At 35.9% G+C, this 17,284-nt stretch overlaps 1 protein-coding gene across 1 annotated transcript; it reads right to left on the reverse strand.

Moving 5' to 3' along the window:
- Positions 1 to 14,410: 14,410 nt before the first annotated feature.
- On the reverse strand, positions 14,411 to 16,327 carry LOC139875429 (uncharacterized). The gene is made up of 6 exons (XM_071862766.1): positions 15,911 to 16,327; positions 15,427 to 15,847; positions 15,071 to 15,234; positions 14,891 to 14,971; positions 14,624 to 14,797; positions 14,411 to 14,515 (listed from the first exon to the last, which is right to left on the reverse strand). Exons 1-6 carry the CDS (start codon positions 16,325 to 16,327, stop codon positions 14,411 to 14,413), a joined length of 1,362 nt encoding a protein of 453 aa, XP_071718867.1.
- Between the last annotated feature and the right edge of the window lie 957 nt (positions 16,328 to 17,284).

The raw sequence follows: 17,284 nt of genomic DNA on the forward strand, positions 1-17,284 counted from the left end.
TAACTATAACAATCTTATTTCAAGTGATGATCTTACTTGAACTTGTTTTCGTGTCATGATTCTGCTTCAAGAACTTCGAGCCATCCAAGGATCCGTTGAAGCTAGATCTATTTTTCTCTTTTTCAGTAGGTTTATCCAAGGAACTTAAGGTAGTAATGATGTTCATAACATCATTCAATTCATATATATAAAACTATCTTATTCGAAGGTTTAAACTTGTAATCACTAGAACATAGTTTAGTTAATTCTAAACTTGTTCGCAAACAAAAGTTAATCCTTCTAACTTGACTTTTAAAATCAACTAAACATATGTTCTATATCTATATGATATGCTAACTTAATGATTTAAAACCTGAAAACACGAAAAACACCGTAAAACCGGATTTACGCCGTCGTAGTAACACCGCGGGCTGTTTTGGGTTAGTTAATTAAAAACTATGATAAACTTTGATTTAAAAGTTGTTATTATAAGAAAATGATTTTTATTATGAACATGAAACTATATCCAAAAATTATGGTTAAACTCAAAGTGGAAGTATGTTTTCTAAAATGGTCATTTAGACGTCGTTCTTTCGACTGAAATGACTACCTTTACAAAAACGACTTGTAACTTATTTTTCCGACTATAAACCTATACTTTTTCTATTTAGATTCATAAAATAGAGTTCAATATGAAACCATAGCAATTTGATTCACTCAAAACGGATTTAAAATGAAGAAGTTATGGGTAAAACAAGATTGGATAATTTTTCTCATTTTAGCTACGTGAAAATTGGTAACAAATCTATTTCAACCATAACTTAATCAACTTGTATTGTATATTATGTAATCTTGAGATACCATAGACACGTATACAATGTTTTGACCTACCATGTCGACACATCTATATATATTTCGGAACAACCATAGACACTCTATATGTGAATGTTGGAGTTAGCTATACAGGGTTGAGGTTGATTCCAAAATATATATAGTTTGAGTTGTGATCAATACTTAGATACGTATACACTGGGTCGTGGATTGATTCAAGATAATATTTATCGATTTATTTCTGTACAGCTAACTGTGGACAACTAGTTGTAGGTTACTAACGAGGACAGCTGACTTAATAAACTTAAAACATCAAAATATATTAAAAGTGTTGTAAATATATTTTGAACATACTTTAATATATATGTATATATTGTTATAGGTTCGTGAATCAACCAGTGGCCAAGTCTTACTTCCCGACGAAGTAAAAATCTGTGAAAGTGAGTTATAGTCCCACTTTTAAAATCTAATATTTTTGGAATGAGAATACATGCAGGTTTTATAAATGATTTACAAAATAGACACAAGTACATGAAACTACATTCTATGGTTGAATTATCGAAATCGAATATGCCCCTTTTTATTAAGTATGGTAATCTAAGAATTAGGGAACAGACACCCTAATTGACGCGAATCCTAAAGATAGATCTATTGGGCTTAACAAACCCCATCCAAAGTACCGGATGCTTTAGTACTTCGAAATTTATATCATCAGGGTGTCCCGGAATGATGGGGATATTCTTATATATGCATCTTGTTAATGTCGGTTACCAGGTGTTCACCATATGAATGATTTTTATCTCTATGTATGGGATATGTATTGAAATATGAAATCTTGTGGTCTATTATTATGATTTGATATATATAGGTTAAACCTATAACTCACCAACATTTTTGTTGACGTTTTAAGCATGTTTATTCTCAGGTGATTATTAAGAGCTTCCGCTGTCGCATACTTAAATAAGGACGAGATTTGGAGTCCATACTTGTATGATATTGTGTAAAAACTGCATTCAAGAAACTTATTTTGTTGTAACATATTTGTATTGTAAACCATTATGTAATGGTCGTGTGTAAACAGGATATTTTAGATTATCATTATTTGATAATCTACGTAAAGCTTTTTAAACCTTTATTGATGAAATAAAGGTTATGGTTTGTTTTAAAAATGAATGCAGTCTTTGAAAAACGTCTCATATAGAGGTCAAAACCTCGCAACGAAATCAATTAATATGGAACGTTTTTAATCAATAAGAACGGGACATTTCAGTTGGTATCCTAGCGTTGGTCTTAGAGAACTAGAATTTTGCATTAGTGTGTCTTATCGAGTTTGTTAGGATGCATTAGTGAGTCTGGACTTCGACCGTGTTTACTTGAAAAATGATTGCTTAACAAATTTTGTTGGAAACTATATATTTTTAACATGTGAATATTATGTGATATATTAATCTCTTAACGCGTTTGATATTATGTGATAGATGTCTACCTCTAGAACAAGTCCCATTGACTCACCTAATAATAATGAAGAGTCAAATGTAAATTGGAATGATTCGTGGACTGATTCACAAGTTCCCGAAGAGGAACCGGAAGAAGAGTCGGAACCGGAAGAAGAATCGGAACCGGAAGAAGAATCGGAACCGGATGAAGAAATAGAACCGGTGGGGGAAATAATAAAATGGTTAAGTAAAAGAAAATCCTCAACTAACTGACCAAGGTTAATTATGGTCAATGGTGTTTCCGCCAAGGAAGCAAAATATTGGGAGGATTACCAATTCTCCGATGAATCGGATTCCGACGAGAATTCCGATGATGTTATAGAAATACCCCAACTGAATTTAAAAAGGCAAAAGAAAATAATAAGAGAAAGGGCATAAAAATAGAGAAATCTAATTCCAACCCCGATGAACTTTATATGTATCGTCAACCCCCGAAGTCCTTAAGTTGTAACAATGACCCGGGAACCTCTAAACCACCAGGTTTTTCTAAACCAATGTGGAAAACGACGGCTCGTATTAGGGGAACATCATATATCCCTAGAAACTTGGCAAAACGAACCAAAACCGAAGAAGAAGAAACAAGCGAGTCGGAATAAGATAGTTGTATTCGTGTGGTGTAATATATGTAATATAGTGTGCTTATGCTTTAAGATATATGTAAAAATTGCTTGTATTAATAAGTATTTTTTTTTATGAATCTAACTCTTGTCTATTTTACAGTATAAAAACACAAAATGGATAGACAACCCAATATTTTAAGAGACCTACCCGGAGACATGATTGATGAAATCTTGTCTAGAGTCGGTCAGAATTCTTCGGCACAACTATTTAAGGCGAGATCAGTTTGTAAGACATTCGAAGAACGTTCCAAGAATGCCTTGGTTTATAAAAGGCTTTCGTTCGAAAGATGGGGGATATCACATTGGGAAATCCATAAGTTACGATGTGTTTACTTTGACGCATATATTGCGGGGAACCCAAATGCTATTTTACGCAATGGGTTAAGAAATTATTTTGACTCAATATATCCGAATATTGGACTTCGTGATTTAGAAAAAGCGGCTAACATGCAACATAAAGAAGCATGTTATGCTTACGGATTAGTAATGTTCTCTTCTCACCAAAGTGAGAACAAGAACATCGGGCTACAACTATTAAACAAAACGTTCCCACAAGTGACGGAGTCGGTAATTGGGGTAAGAAATGAGGTTTTTAGATTGTTACGGGACTGTTGGACATTACGTAACCCTCGTCCCTTTGACGACGTTACAACACGATGTCTTATCAACGGCCATAACGGTTATGTTCCACAAGACCAAGGATGGGAAGTAATCCTAGTAAAACCAGAATGCATGACTTGTTTCTGGACGTATGAATTACGTGTCTTTATTGCCTTTGCTGAACGACTTGTGTACTAGCTAGAATTATCTTCACAACCATCTTGTATCAAATTTATTGTGTGCTATATTTCATGCTATATGTAAAATAAGAGGTATTGTAAGTTTGTAAAATATTGTGTAAAAGTTTGAACGCGAAATATTATTATAATCAGTTTTTCATATAGAATTGTAGTAGTTGAATTGTATATTAGCTACTAAGTATGAACTTAACGGGTAGGTACTACCCGAATTTAAACTTATAAAACGCTAATATGAAGAAAAAGCTTTTATAAATGAGTTCATATTATGCTACGAAATACTATTAACTACTCTTAATATTCTGTATGATTAACTTGTTCCATTTGACTATTTTGAAGGAAATGGCACCGACTACTCGACACACCGTGAATATGAATGAAGAGGAATTCCGTACTTTTCTAGCTTCAAACATAGCCGCAGTACAGGCTGTGCTACATACCAACAATAACCTTGGATCTAGCAGTACAGGAAATCGTGTAGGATGCACCTACAAAGAATTTACTACCTGCAAACCTTTGGAATTTGATGGAACCGAAGGACCTATCGGATTGAAATGGTGGACCGAGAAGGTCGAATCGGTGTTTGCCATAAGTAAGTGTACTGAAGAGGACAAAGTGAAGTACGCTACGCATACCTTCACAGGTTCTGCGTTAACATGGTGGAATACCTATCTAGAGCAAGTGGGACAAGACGATGCGTACGCACTACCGTGGTCAGCATTCAAGCACTTGATGAACGAGAAGTACCGTCCCAGAACCGAGGTCAATAAGCTCAAGACAGAACTTAGAGGGTTATGAACCCAAGGATTTGATATTACCACGTACGAAAGACGATTCACAGAATTGTGTCTATTGTGTCCGGGAGCATTCGAAGATGAGGAAGAGAAGATCGACGCGTTTGTGAAAGGATTACCGGAAAGAATCCAAGAAGATATAAGTTCACACGAGCCCGCCTCCATACAACAGGCATATAGAATGGCTCACAAACTAGTGAACCAGATTGAAGAAAGAATTAAAGAACAGACTGCTGAAGAGGCCAATGTGAAGCAAGTCAAAAGAAAGTGGGAGGAAAACGGTGATAAGAATCACCAATACAACAACAACAGCAATTACAACAATAATCGCAACAATTATCCCAACAATCGCAACATCAATCGCAACTACAACAAACGGCTCAACAACAACAACAATAACAACAACAACAACAACAACAACAACAACAACAACAACAACAACAACAACAACAACAATAGCAACTACAACAATCATCCCAACAACAATAATAACCGCAACAACAACAACAATCAGAAGCAGCTATGCCAAAGGTGTGAAAAGTATCACTCGGGATTCTGCACCAAATTTTGCAACAAGTGTAAAAGAAATGGTCATAGCGCGGCGAAGTATGAGGTCTACGGACCAGGGGTTAATAGAACGAAAGGAACAAATGGTGTCGAAACGAGTAATGGCGGAGCAAGTAGTGTCGGAGCAAGTTATGCCAATGTAGTTTGTTATAAATGTGGAAAACCGGGCCACATTATTAGAAATTACCCGAACCAGGAGAACACGAATGGACAAGGCCACGGAAGAGTTTTCAATATTAATGCGGGAGAGGCACAAGAAGACCCGGAGCTTGTTACGGGTACGTTTCTTATTGACAATAAATCTGCTTACGTTTTATTTGATTCAGGTGCTGATAGAAGCTATATGAGTAGAGATTTTTGTGCTAAATTAAGTTGTCCATTGACGCCTTTGGATAGTAAATTTTTACTCGAATTAGCAAATGGTAAATTAATTTCAGCAGATAATTTATGTCGGAATCGAGAAATTAAACTGGTTAGCGAAACATTTAAGATTGATTTGATACCAGTAGAGTTAGTGAGTTTTGATGTGATAATCGGTATGGACTGGTTGAAAGAAGTGAAAGCAGAGATCGTTTGTTACAAAAATGCAATTCGCATTATACGAGAAAAAGGAAAACCCTTAACGGTGTACGGAGAAAAGGGCAACACGAAGCTACATCTTATTAGTAATTTGAAGGCACAAAAACTAATAAGAAAAGGTTGCTATGCTGTTCTAGCACACGTCGAGAAAGTACAAACTGAAGAAAAGAGCATCAATGATGTTCCCATTGCAAAAGAATTTCCCGATGTATTTCCGAAAGAATTACCGGGATTACCCCCACATCGATCTGTTGAATTTCAAATAGATCTTATACCAGGAGCTGCACCAATAGCTCGTGCTCCTTACAGACTCGCACCCAGCGAGATGAAAGAACTGCGAAGCCAATTACAAGAACTTTTAGAGCGTGGTTTCATTCGACCAAGCACATCACCGTGGGGAGCTCCTGTTTTGTTTGTCAAGAAGAAAGATGGTACATTCAGGTTGTGTATCGACTACCGAGAGTTGAACAAACTTACCATCAAGAACCGCTACCCACTACTGAGAATTGACGACTTATTTGATCAACTACAAGGCTCGTCTGTTTATTCAAAGATTGACTTACGTTCCGGGTATCATCAAATGCGGGTGAAAGAAGATGATATTCCAAAGACTGCTTTCAGAACACGTTACGGTCATTACGAGTTTATGGTCATGCCGTTTGGTTTAACTAATGCACCAGCTGTGTTCATGGACCTTATGAACCGAGTGTGTGGACCATACCTTGACAAGTTTGTCATTATTTTCATTGATGACATACTTATTTACTCAAAGAATGACCAAGAACACGGTGAACATTTGAGAAAGGTGTTAGAAGTATTGAGGAAGGAAGAATTGTACGCTAAGTTTTCAAAGTGTGCATTTTGGTTGGAAGAAGTTCAATTCCTCGGTCACATAGTGAACAAAGAAGGTATTAAGGTGGATCCGGCAAAGATAGAAACTGTTAAAAAGTGGGAAATCCCGAAAACTCCGAAACACATACGCCAGTTTTTAGGACTAGCTGGTTACTACAGAAGGTTCATCCAAGACTTTTCCAGAATAGCAAAACCCTTGACTGCATTAACGCATAAAGGGAAGAAATTTGAATGGAATGATGAACAAGAGAAAGCGTTTCAGTTATTGAAGAAAAAGCTAACTACGGCACCTATATTGTCATTGCCTGAAGGGAATGATGATTTTGTGATTTATTGTGATGCATCAAAGCAAGGTCTCGGTTGTGTATTAATGCAACGAACGAAGGTGATTGCTTATGCGTCTAGACAATTGAAGATTCACGAACAAAATTATACGACGCATGATTTGGAATTAGGCGCGGTTGTTTTTGCATTAAAGACTTGGAGGCACTACTTATATGGGGTCAAAAGTATTATATATACCGACCACAAAAGTCTTCAACGCATATTTAATCAGAAACAACTGAATATGAGGCAGCGTAGGTGGATTGAATTATTGAATGATTACGACTTTGAGATTCGTTATCACCCGGGGAAGGCAAATGTGGTAGCCGATGCCTTGAGCAGGAAGGATAGAGAACCCATTCGAGTAAAATCTATGAATATAATGATTCATAATAACCTTACTACTCAAATAAAGGAGGCGCAACAAGGAGTTTTAAAAGAGGGAAATTTAAAGGATGAAATACCCAAAGGATCGGAGAAGCATCTTAATATTCGGGAAGACGGAACCCGGTATAGGGCTGAAAGGATTTGGGTACCAAAATTTGGAGATATGAGAGAAATGGTACTTAGAGAAGCTCATAAAACCAGATACTCAATACATCCTGGAACGGGGAAGATGTACAAGGATCTCAAGAAACATTTTTGGTGGCCGGGTATGAAAGCCGATGTTGCTAAATACGTAGGAGAATGTTTGACGTGTTGTAAGGTCAAAGCTGAGCATCAGAAACCATTAGGTCTACTTCAACAACCCGAAATCCCGGAATAGAAATGGGAAAACATTACCATGGATTTCATCACTAAATTGCCAAGGACTGCAAGTGGTTTTGATACTATTTGGGTATTAGTTGATCGTCTCACCAAATCAGCACACTTCCTGCCAATAAGAGAAGATGACAAGATGGAGAAGTTAGCACGACTGTATTTGAAGGAAGTCGTCTCCAGACATGGAATACCAATCTCTATTATCTCTGATAGGGATGGCAGATTTATTTCAAGATTCTGGCAGACATTACAGCAAGCATTAGGAACTCGTCTAGACATGAGTACTGCCTATCATCCACAAACTAATGGGCAGAACGAAAGGACAATACAAGCGCTTGAAGACATGCTACGAGTATGTGTTATTGATTTCGGAAACAGTTGGGATCGACATCTACCGTTAGCAGAATTTTCCTACAACAACAGCTACCATTCAAGCATTGAGATGGCGCCGTTTGAAGCACTTTATGGTAGAAAGTGCAGGTCTCCGATTTGTTGGAGTGAAGTGGGGGATAGACAGATTACGGGTCGGGAGATTATACAAGAAACTACCGAGAAGATCATCCAAATTCAACAACGGTTGAAAACCGCCCAAAGTCGACAAAAGAGCTACGCTGACATTAAAAGAAAAGATATAGAATTTGAAATTGGAGAGATGGTCATGCTTAAAGTTCCACCTTGGAAAGGTGTTGTTCGATTTAGTAAACGAGGGAAATTAAATCCAAGGTATATTGGACCATTCAAGATTATTGATCGTGTCGGACCAGTAGCTTACCGACTTGAGTTACCTCAACAACTCGCGGCTGTACATAACACTTTCCACGTCTCGAATTTGAAAAAATGTTTTTCTAAAGAAGATCTCACTATTCCGTTAGATGAAATCCAAATCAATGAAAAACTTCAATTCATCGAAGAACCAGTCGAAATAATGGATCGTGAGGTTAAAAGACTTAAGCAAAACAAGATACCAATTGTTAAGGTTCGATGGAATGCTCGTAGAGGACCCGAGTTCACCTGGGAGCGTGAAGATTAGATGAAGAAGAAATACCCGCATCTATTTCCAGAAGATTCGTCAACACCTTCAACAACTTAAAATTTCGGGACGAAATTTATTTAACGGGTAGGTACTGTAGTGACCTGAACTTTTCCATATTTATATATATTAATTGAGATTGATATTTACATGATTAAATGTTTCCAACATGTTAAGCAATCAAACTTGTTAAGACTTGATTAATTGAAATATGTTTCATATAGACAATTGACCACCCAAGTTGACCGGTGATTCACGAACGTTAAAACTTGTAAAAACTATATGATGACATATATATGGATATATATATAGTTAACATGATACTTTGATAAGTAAACATATCATTAAGTATATTAACAATGAACTACATATGTAAAAACAAGACTACTAACTTAATGATTTTTAAACGAGACATATATGTAACGATTATCATTGTAAAGACATCTAATGTATATATATCATATTAAGAGATACTCATACATGATAATATCATGATAATATAATAATTTAAAATCTCATTTGATATTATAAACATTGGGTTAACAACATTTAACAAGATCGTTAACCTAAAGGTTTCAAAACAACACTTACATGTAACGACTAACGATGACTTAACGACTCAGTTAAAATGTATATACATGTAGTGTTTTAATATGTATTTATACACTTTTGAAAGACTTCAATACACTTATCAAAATACTTCTACTTAACAAAAATGCTTACAATTACATCCTCGTTCAGTTTCATCAACAATTCTACTCGTATGCACCCGTATTCGTACTCGTACAATACACAGCTTTTAGATGTATGTACTATTAGTATATACACTCCAATGATCAGCTCTTAGCAGCCCATGTGAGTCACCTAACACATGTGGGAACCATCATTTGGCAACTAGCATGAAATATCTCATAAAATTACAAAAATATGAGTAATCATTCATGACTTATTTACATGAAAACAAAATTACATATCCTTTATATCTAATCCATACACCAACGACCAAAAACACCTACAAATACTTTCATTCTTCAATTTTCTTCATCTAATTGATCTCTCTCAAGTTCTATCTTCAAGTTCTAAGTGTTCTTCATATATTCTACAAGTTCTAGTTACATAAAATCAAGAATACTTTCAAGTTTGCTAGCTCACTTCCAATCTTGTAAGGTGATCATCCAACCTCAAGAAATCTTTGTTTCTTACAGTAGGTTATCATTCTAATACAAGGTAATAATCATATTCAAACTTTGGTTCAATTTCTATAACTATAACAATCTTATTTCAAGTGATGATCTTACTTGAACTTGTTTTCGTGTCATGATTTTGCTTCAAGAACTTCGAGCCATCCAAGGATCCGTTGAAGCTAGATCTATTTTTCCCTTTTACAGTAGGTTTATCCAAGGAACTTAAGGTAGTAATGATGTTCATAACATCATTCAATTCATATATATAAAACTATCTTATTCGAAGGTTTAAACTTGTAATCACTAGAACATAGTTTAGTTAATTCTAAACTTGTTCGCAAACAAAAGTTAATCCTTCTAACTTGACTTTTAAAATCAACTAAACGCATGTTCTATATCTATATAATATGCTAACTTAATGATTTAAAACCTGGAAACACGAAAAACACCGTAAAACCGGATTTACGCCGTCGTAGTAACACCGCGGGCTGTTTTGGGTTAGTTAATTAAAAACTATGATAAACTTTGATTTAAAAGTTGTTATTCTAAGAAAATGATTTTTATTATGAACATGAAACTATATCCAAAAATTATGGTTAAACTCAAAGTGGAAGAATGTTTTCTAAAATGGTCATCTATACGTCCTTCTTTCGACTGAAATGACTACCTTTACAAAAACGAATTGTAACTTATTTTTCCGACTATAAACCTATACTTTTCCTGTTTAGATTCATAAAATAGAGTTTAATATGAAACCATAGCAATTTGATTCACTCAAAACGGATTTAAAATGAAGAAGTTATGGGTAAAACAAGATTGGATAATTTTTCTCATTTTAGCTACGTGAAAATTGGTAACAAATCTATTCCAACCATAACTTAATCAACTTGTATTGTATATTATGTAATCTTGAGATACCATAGACACGTATACAATGTTTCAACCTATCATGTCGACACATCTATATATATTTCGGAACAACCATAGACACTCTATATGTGAATGTTGGAGTTAGCTATACAGGGTTGAGGTTGATTCCAAAATATATATAGTTTGAGTTGTGATCAATACTGAGATACGTATACACTGGGTCGTGGATTGATTCAAGATAATATTTATCGATTTATTTCTGTACAGCTAACTGTGGACAACTAGTTGTAGGTTACTAACGAGGACAGCTGACTTAATAAACTTAAAACATCAAAATATATTAAAAGTGTTGTAAATATATTTTGAACATACTTTGATATATATGTATATATTGTTATAGGTTCGTGAATCAACCAGTGGACAAGTCTTACTTCCCGACGAAGTAAAAATCTGTGAAAGTGAGTTATAGTCCCACTTTTAAAATCTAATATTTTTGGGATGAGAATACATGCAGGTTTTATAAATGATTTACAAAATAGACACAAGTACATGAAACTACATTCTATGGTTGAATTATCGAAATCGAATATGCCCCTTTTTATTAAGTCTGGTAATCTAAGAATTAGGGAACAGACACCCTAATTGACGCGAATCCTAAAGATAGATCTATTGGGCTTAACAAACCCCATCCAAAGTACAGGATGCTTTAGTACTTCGAAATTTATATCATATCTGAAGGGTGTCCCGGAATGATGGGGATATTCTTATATATGCATCTTGTTAATGTCGGTTACCAGGTGTTCACCATATGAATGATTTTTATCTCTATGTATGGGATGTGTATTGAAATATGAAATCTTGTGGTCTATTATTATGATTTGATATATATAGGTTAAACCTATAACTCAACAACATTTTTGTTGACGTTTTAAGCATGTTTATTCTCAGGTGATTATTAAGAGCTTCCGCTGTCGCATACTTAAATAAAGACGAGATTTGGAGTCCATGCTTGTATGATATTGTGTAAAAACTGCATTCAAGAAACTTATTTTGTTGTAACATATTTGTATTGTAAACCATTATGTAATGGTCGTGTGTAAACAGGATATTTTAGATTATCATTATTTGATAATCTACGTAAAGCTTTTTAAACCTTTATTGATGAAATAAAGGTTATGGTTTGTTTTAAAAATGAATGCAGTCTTTGAAAAACATCTCATATAGAGGTCAAAACCTCGCAACGAAATCAATTAATATGGAACGTTTTTAATCAATAAGAACGGGACATTTCATTATCTATCCGCAGAAACTTAGCGGAATGACCCGCAGTCTTTTATTAGCACGGAAACTGATCCGCTATCTTTATTTTCAGCGAATATTCCAAGCATTTTGATTATAGTTAGCGTAACTTCTGCTTTTATCCTTTAGCTAATAAAATGTACATATACAATGCTATGTATATGATCAAGTCCCCCCAGTTTATTATGATACATCTTGCGAAGTAAATGCATCATGATAAACTCTTAAAAATTTGTAGTTATTCATGACCGCTATCCGCATTATAATATTTTCGCTATGCCTTTGTTACCGTTACAGCAAACAAAGTTAGCGTTTTCATCCGTTAGCGAAAATATTACCGTTTAAATTATTACAACGGACACTTAACGCAATTGATTAGCATTCGTACTTCCCCTATATATATATATATATATATATATATATATATATATATATATATATATATATATATATATATATATATATACATCAGTGTCCATAATCACAATTTTCCCACTCGCTACTCTGAAATATATCGCAACTTAACTAAATATTCACATCTCTTTAGAAACTTCTTTCTTTCTCGTAATTCATTTTATCATGAAGATCGACGAAGTGGATTCCAAGGCTAACCCAAAAACCTTGATCACGAAGCTATTAAAAATCCCTGAGTCTAAATCGTCGGCGTCAAAAGAGAAGCAAACGATTTCAATCGTCGATTTGACCTCCAAATCTCCCCTTACGAACCCAAGCTCCACTAAACGACCCTACCAGACGCCGCCACAATCACAAAGTAAAAAATTAAAGCAAACTGACACCACTCTTTATGATAATCCGATTATATCGAATTATGAAGGGGATCAGCAAACGGGTAAGCCTTGAACATTATCGCATAATTAATGCTCGCATTTTTCTGCGTATCTTATAATTTACATGTTTTTGCAGGCGGTTCCACTAGTAACCCCTTTTTGGCGAGCCCAAACACGCTTGACTAGATCACAGAGCTGTTCCGCACCCCACCCGACTCTTATTGGATGAGAATCGACGGTTTATCGGGATATACTTATGCCTCTTCTACTGCAGCACTAGATCGGTGCCAACAAATGAAGTTGGCCATCCCAGGCGAACTTCGCCGCGAATTTTCAAAGCTTTCTGCGCTTGATGCGCATAATAGTTTTGTGCAGAATTTCTACGTGTGCTTCAATTCTGCGTATGGTATGATTTGCCGTCAAGAACAGTTTTTCAACATTCTTGAGGCTGAAAAGGCAAAGTACAACACCGAGAAATCCAAGGCTACGGACAGCGAGAAGCGCTGTGTCGACCTCTCTTATGAACTCACCGCAGCAAAAGCTGCGGTGGATGACTTAAAACTGCAGGTTTCAACTGCAGCTGAAAAAGAAAACAGCCTCCAAGCTACTATTAGTGCATTAACGGAGGGGGATACGAAGGCCACTGCGGAGCGAGACAACGCTCTAGCTGCCACGGCTTCTGCGAAGCTTGAATTCACCAAGCTTCGCCAATATTTGCCAGAGTTTGCCAGGAAAGTGCTTAATTCGCACCTTGTTTCTGCTCAGTTTTCAACATATGCTGCTGCGCTGAGATTGCGCAAAAGAGTGGAATTCTTGGATGAGATTACTCCGTATTGCACCATACCAAATCCACTACCATCAGCAATTGAAGATCGCGTTTGCTCGCTAGCAGATGCTCGAGATGCATTTGCTACTGCGAAAGAAAACATAGCTGATATTCCAATCCCACAAATATCAGCAATAAGCGAGCAGGATGATGCTACTGCAAATGACATCATCGAACTCAATTTATCTAAGCTGTGATTATATTGTAATGTCTAGCACGCAGCTATCTCTGCGCTGTTATTAATAAAATTTTCGCATTTCCATATATATTTGCAAGTACTTTTATTTATATAGCGCTTTCATCATAATATTCATAACACGGACTTGTCCTTTGCAATTTCCAACTTTTATTATTGTGCACATAATAAGTATGTACTTTTGCGAAACAATCTGTATGCGTGTATATTTATACGTTATGAATCTTCTAAGTCCGCCAAATCGATCCTTAGGCAATCAATTAGCATTGCGAAGCATCTAAGTATTGGCAAAATAAAATACTTAGAATTTTAAGTTCCTTTCGCAATAGTTATTTTCTGCGAAAGTGGGCAATTTCATCACTTTGCTATTTAAACATCGCGAAATACCTCATCGCTATGAAACAGGATACAAAACATTTCATAAACTTTTGGCATTTCACAAATAAACTCTTTGCATACTCTTACAAGTGTCAACTTTTGAAATTCGTGCAAGTGTGATCAAGACTTGAAAAAATTAAAAATAAAAACACATATAAAAAATATCAAGTATAGGCCTTGCAATGAATTTCACACTTTATGCATATGCATTTTTGGCCTTCATATTAATTTCACAGAATTACACATAATATCGCTTTAATAAAGCGGCATGCCACGAATTATGTAAAGTTCGCCCTTCCACATCTGCGAGGTTATATGAACCTGTTGCATTAATTGCCACAACCTGATAAGGACCCTCCCAATTAGGTCCTAATTTGCCAAGCTTTTCTGCTCTACTTGCATCGTTATTTTACAGTATCCACTCGCCTATATCAAAAGATAAAGCACGTACCATTTTACTATAATATTTGGCGATTTGTTGTTTATTATTTGCTTCTCTGATAGCAGCTATTAACCTTCGCTCTTTGATGAAATTTTGATTTTCGCACAATGTATCATCGTTTGCTTCTTCCTCGAAGTTAGCAACTCTATGCATTGGCACAAGAATTTCTGCGGGTATTACTGCCTCAGAGTCATATACCAAACTAAAAGGTGTTTCCCCTTTGCTTTTCTTGAAGGTAGTGCGATGTGCTCACAACACATTGGGTAATTCATCTACCCAACCCGTTCGCTTTTCGCATAACCTCTTTTTAATTTCGCTTACAATATCGCGGTTGGTTACTTCGCATATGCCATTAGCCTGTGGATGTGCCACTGATGTAAACTTTTATATTATATTTAAATCAGTGCACCATGTCTTAAAAGGATCTTTCGCTATTTGTGCACCATTATCACTAACCAACTCACGCGGAATACCAAATTTGCAAACAATGTATTTCCATACAAAATTTCGCACTTGCACACCAGTGATAGTGCGAATTGCCTTAGCTTCAACCCATTTTGTAAAATAGTCAATTGCTACAATCAAAAACTTAACATTGCCAGGTCCTGCTGGAAATGGCCCTACAATGTCAATAGCCTACTTGTGAAATGGCCATGGTGAATGAACAGGAATCATATCATGCCATGGCATCCGATTCTGCAGAGCATGTCTTTGACAGCTTTTACAACGCTTAACAATCTTTGCAACATCGCGATATAGGAATGGCCAAAAGTAACCCATCCGCATAATTTTTTTCGTAATAGTTTTATAACCTGAATGTAGTGCACATGAACCGTTATGCACTTCATCAACTATCATTTCTGCTTCAATTAGGCCCACAAATCGCATCATTGGACCGCAGTATGATTTGCGATACAAAATATCATTTTGAATGATATACATTGGTGCTCGCTCTCTTACTAAGCGAGCTTCGCGCTTATCACTTGGCAAAATATCACTACGAATGTATTGCAGGATTGGTTCCATCCAATTTAGCTGTTCTTCTTTAACAGACGCAACCATTAAGTCGTTATCTATTGACTTGCTTGGCAACTCCTCAACCCAAACTTGTTTTTGAAAGTGCGAAAATGTTAGAGCGGCCAACTTACTCAAAGCATCCGCCTTCTTATTTTGACTTCTTGGTACTTGCACGAGTTCAAAATACTCAAACCGCTCTGCCAATTCTTTCAATAACTGCAAATATTTCTACATTGAAGAATCATGTGCTTCGAAAGAGCCATTAAACTGATTTGCTACTAATTGCGAATCTGTAAATGTACGCAAGTTAGTGATATTCATTTTTCGCGCAATATTTAAACCAGCAAGTAACGCTTCATATTCCGCTTCATTATTTGTCACATCAAAATTAAAACTCAATGCGTACGTATGCTCTTCACCACCTGGGCTTGCCAAAACCAAACCCGCACCTGCGCCCTCTGCACAAGAAGCTCCATCAGTAAACAAATCCCAAGTTTCACCGACTACCGGTTTTAACGCTGTTCGCTCATTAATCACTTCCAACTCCCCAGTCATTTCAGCGAGATAATCCGCCAAAACCTGGCCCTTTACAGTGCTGCGCGGAAGGTAAGAAATTTGATAAGCACCAAACTCTACTGCCCACAACGCGAGTCTACCAGATATCTCTAGTTTTGTTAAGATTTTCTTCATCAGCATATTAGTTAACACGTGCACTGGATGCCCTTGAAAATATCTTCTTAACCTTCACGATGTTAATATGAGCGCATACACAAACTTTTCAATCGGAGCATAGTTTATTTTACTTCCTGTAAGAGCTTTACTGATAAAATATACAGGTTTTTGTATTTTATCTCTTTCCGCCACTAGAACTGAGCAAAAAGGTTCATTTGCCACCGATATATAAAGGTAAAGAATTTCGCCATTAATTGGTGTTGTTAACGTAGGAAAAGTTTTCAACAACTTCTTCATTTCTTGAAACGCGATTTCTGCTTCGCTTTTCCAAACAAAGCTTTTTTGTTTCAAGCAGCCTTTTAAGGTTTTGAAAAACGACAATTGTCTTTCAGCAGCTTTAGACAAGAAACGCGTTAATGCGGCTAACTTTCTGGTTAGACTTTGCACTTCCTTAACCATTTTTGGTGCTGTCATATTTTCAATAGCCGCAATTTTCTTTGGATTAGCTTGAATACGTTGTTCTGTAACAAGATATTCCAAAAACATTCCTTTAGTTTCACCAAAACTACACTTTAGAGGATTAAGCTTCATGTTTATCCTTCGCAATGTGTTAAATGTTTCACGTATATCTTCAATGATTCGCTCTTGTGTTGTGCTTTTGATTACTAAATCATCTACATAAGCCTCAAGATTACGCCCAATTTATTTTTCGAACGCAGTGTCAATCAAACGTTGATACGTCGTACCCGCATTGATTAAACCAAAAGGCATCATTATACAAGAAAATATGCCTTTGCCCGTATGAAAAGCAGTTTTATCTGCATCTTCTTTAGCCATTGGGATCTGATGATAATCCCTTGCCGTATCCAAATAACATTTATATGGAAAAGTATGCAAAGATTCTACTTTCAAATCAATTTCTGGAAGTGGATAGTTATCCTTAGGGCACGCTTTATTTAAATCCTTGAAATCAATACACAT

The sequence above is a fragment of the Rutidosis leptorrhynchoides genome, chromosome 11, assembly GCF_046630445.1.
Source record: "Rutidosis leptorrhynchoides isolate AG116_Rl617_1_P2 chromosome 11, CSIRO_AGI_Rlap_v1, whole genome shotgun sequence".
Classification (NCBI taxonomy): Eukaryota; Viridiplantae; Streptophyta; class Magnoliopsida; order Asterales; family Asteraceae; genus Rutidosis; species Rutidosis leptorrhynchoides.

What these genes read in the sequence shown, in the direction of transcription:
- LOC139875429 (XM_071862766.1), bottom strand. Translation starts at nt 16,327, where the DNA reads ATGCTGATGAAGAAAATCTTAACAAAACTAGAGATATCTGGTAGACTC. An exon ending in TTGGTATTCCGCGTGAGTTG is followed by an intron (nt 14,972 to 15,070) that starts GTTAGTGATAAT and finishes GCACATCCACAG; the next exon opens with GCTAATGGCATATGCGAAGT. An exon ending in GCGAAAAGCGAACGGGTTGG is followed by an intron (nt 14,798 to 14,890) that starts GTAGATGAATTA and finishes TATGACTCTGAG; the next exon opens with GCAGTAATACCCGCAGAAAT.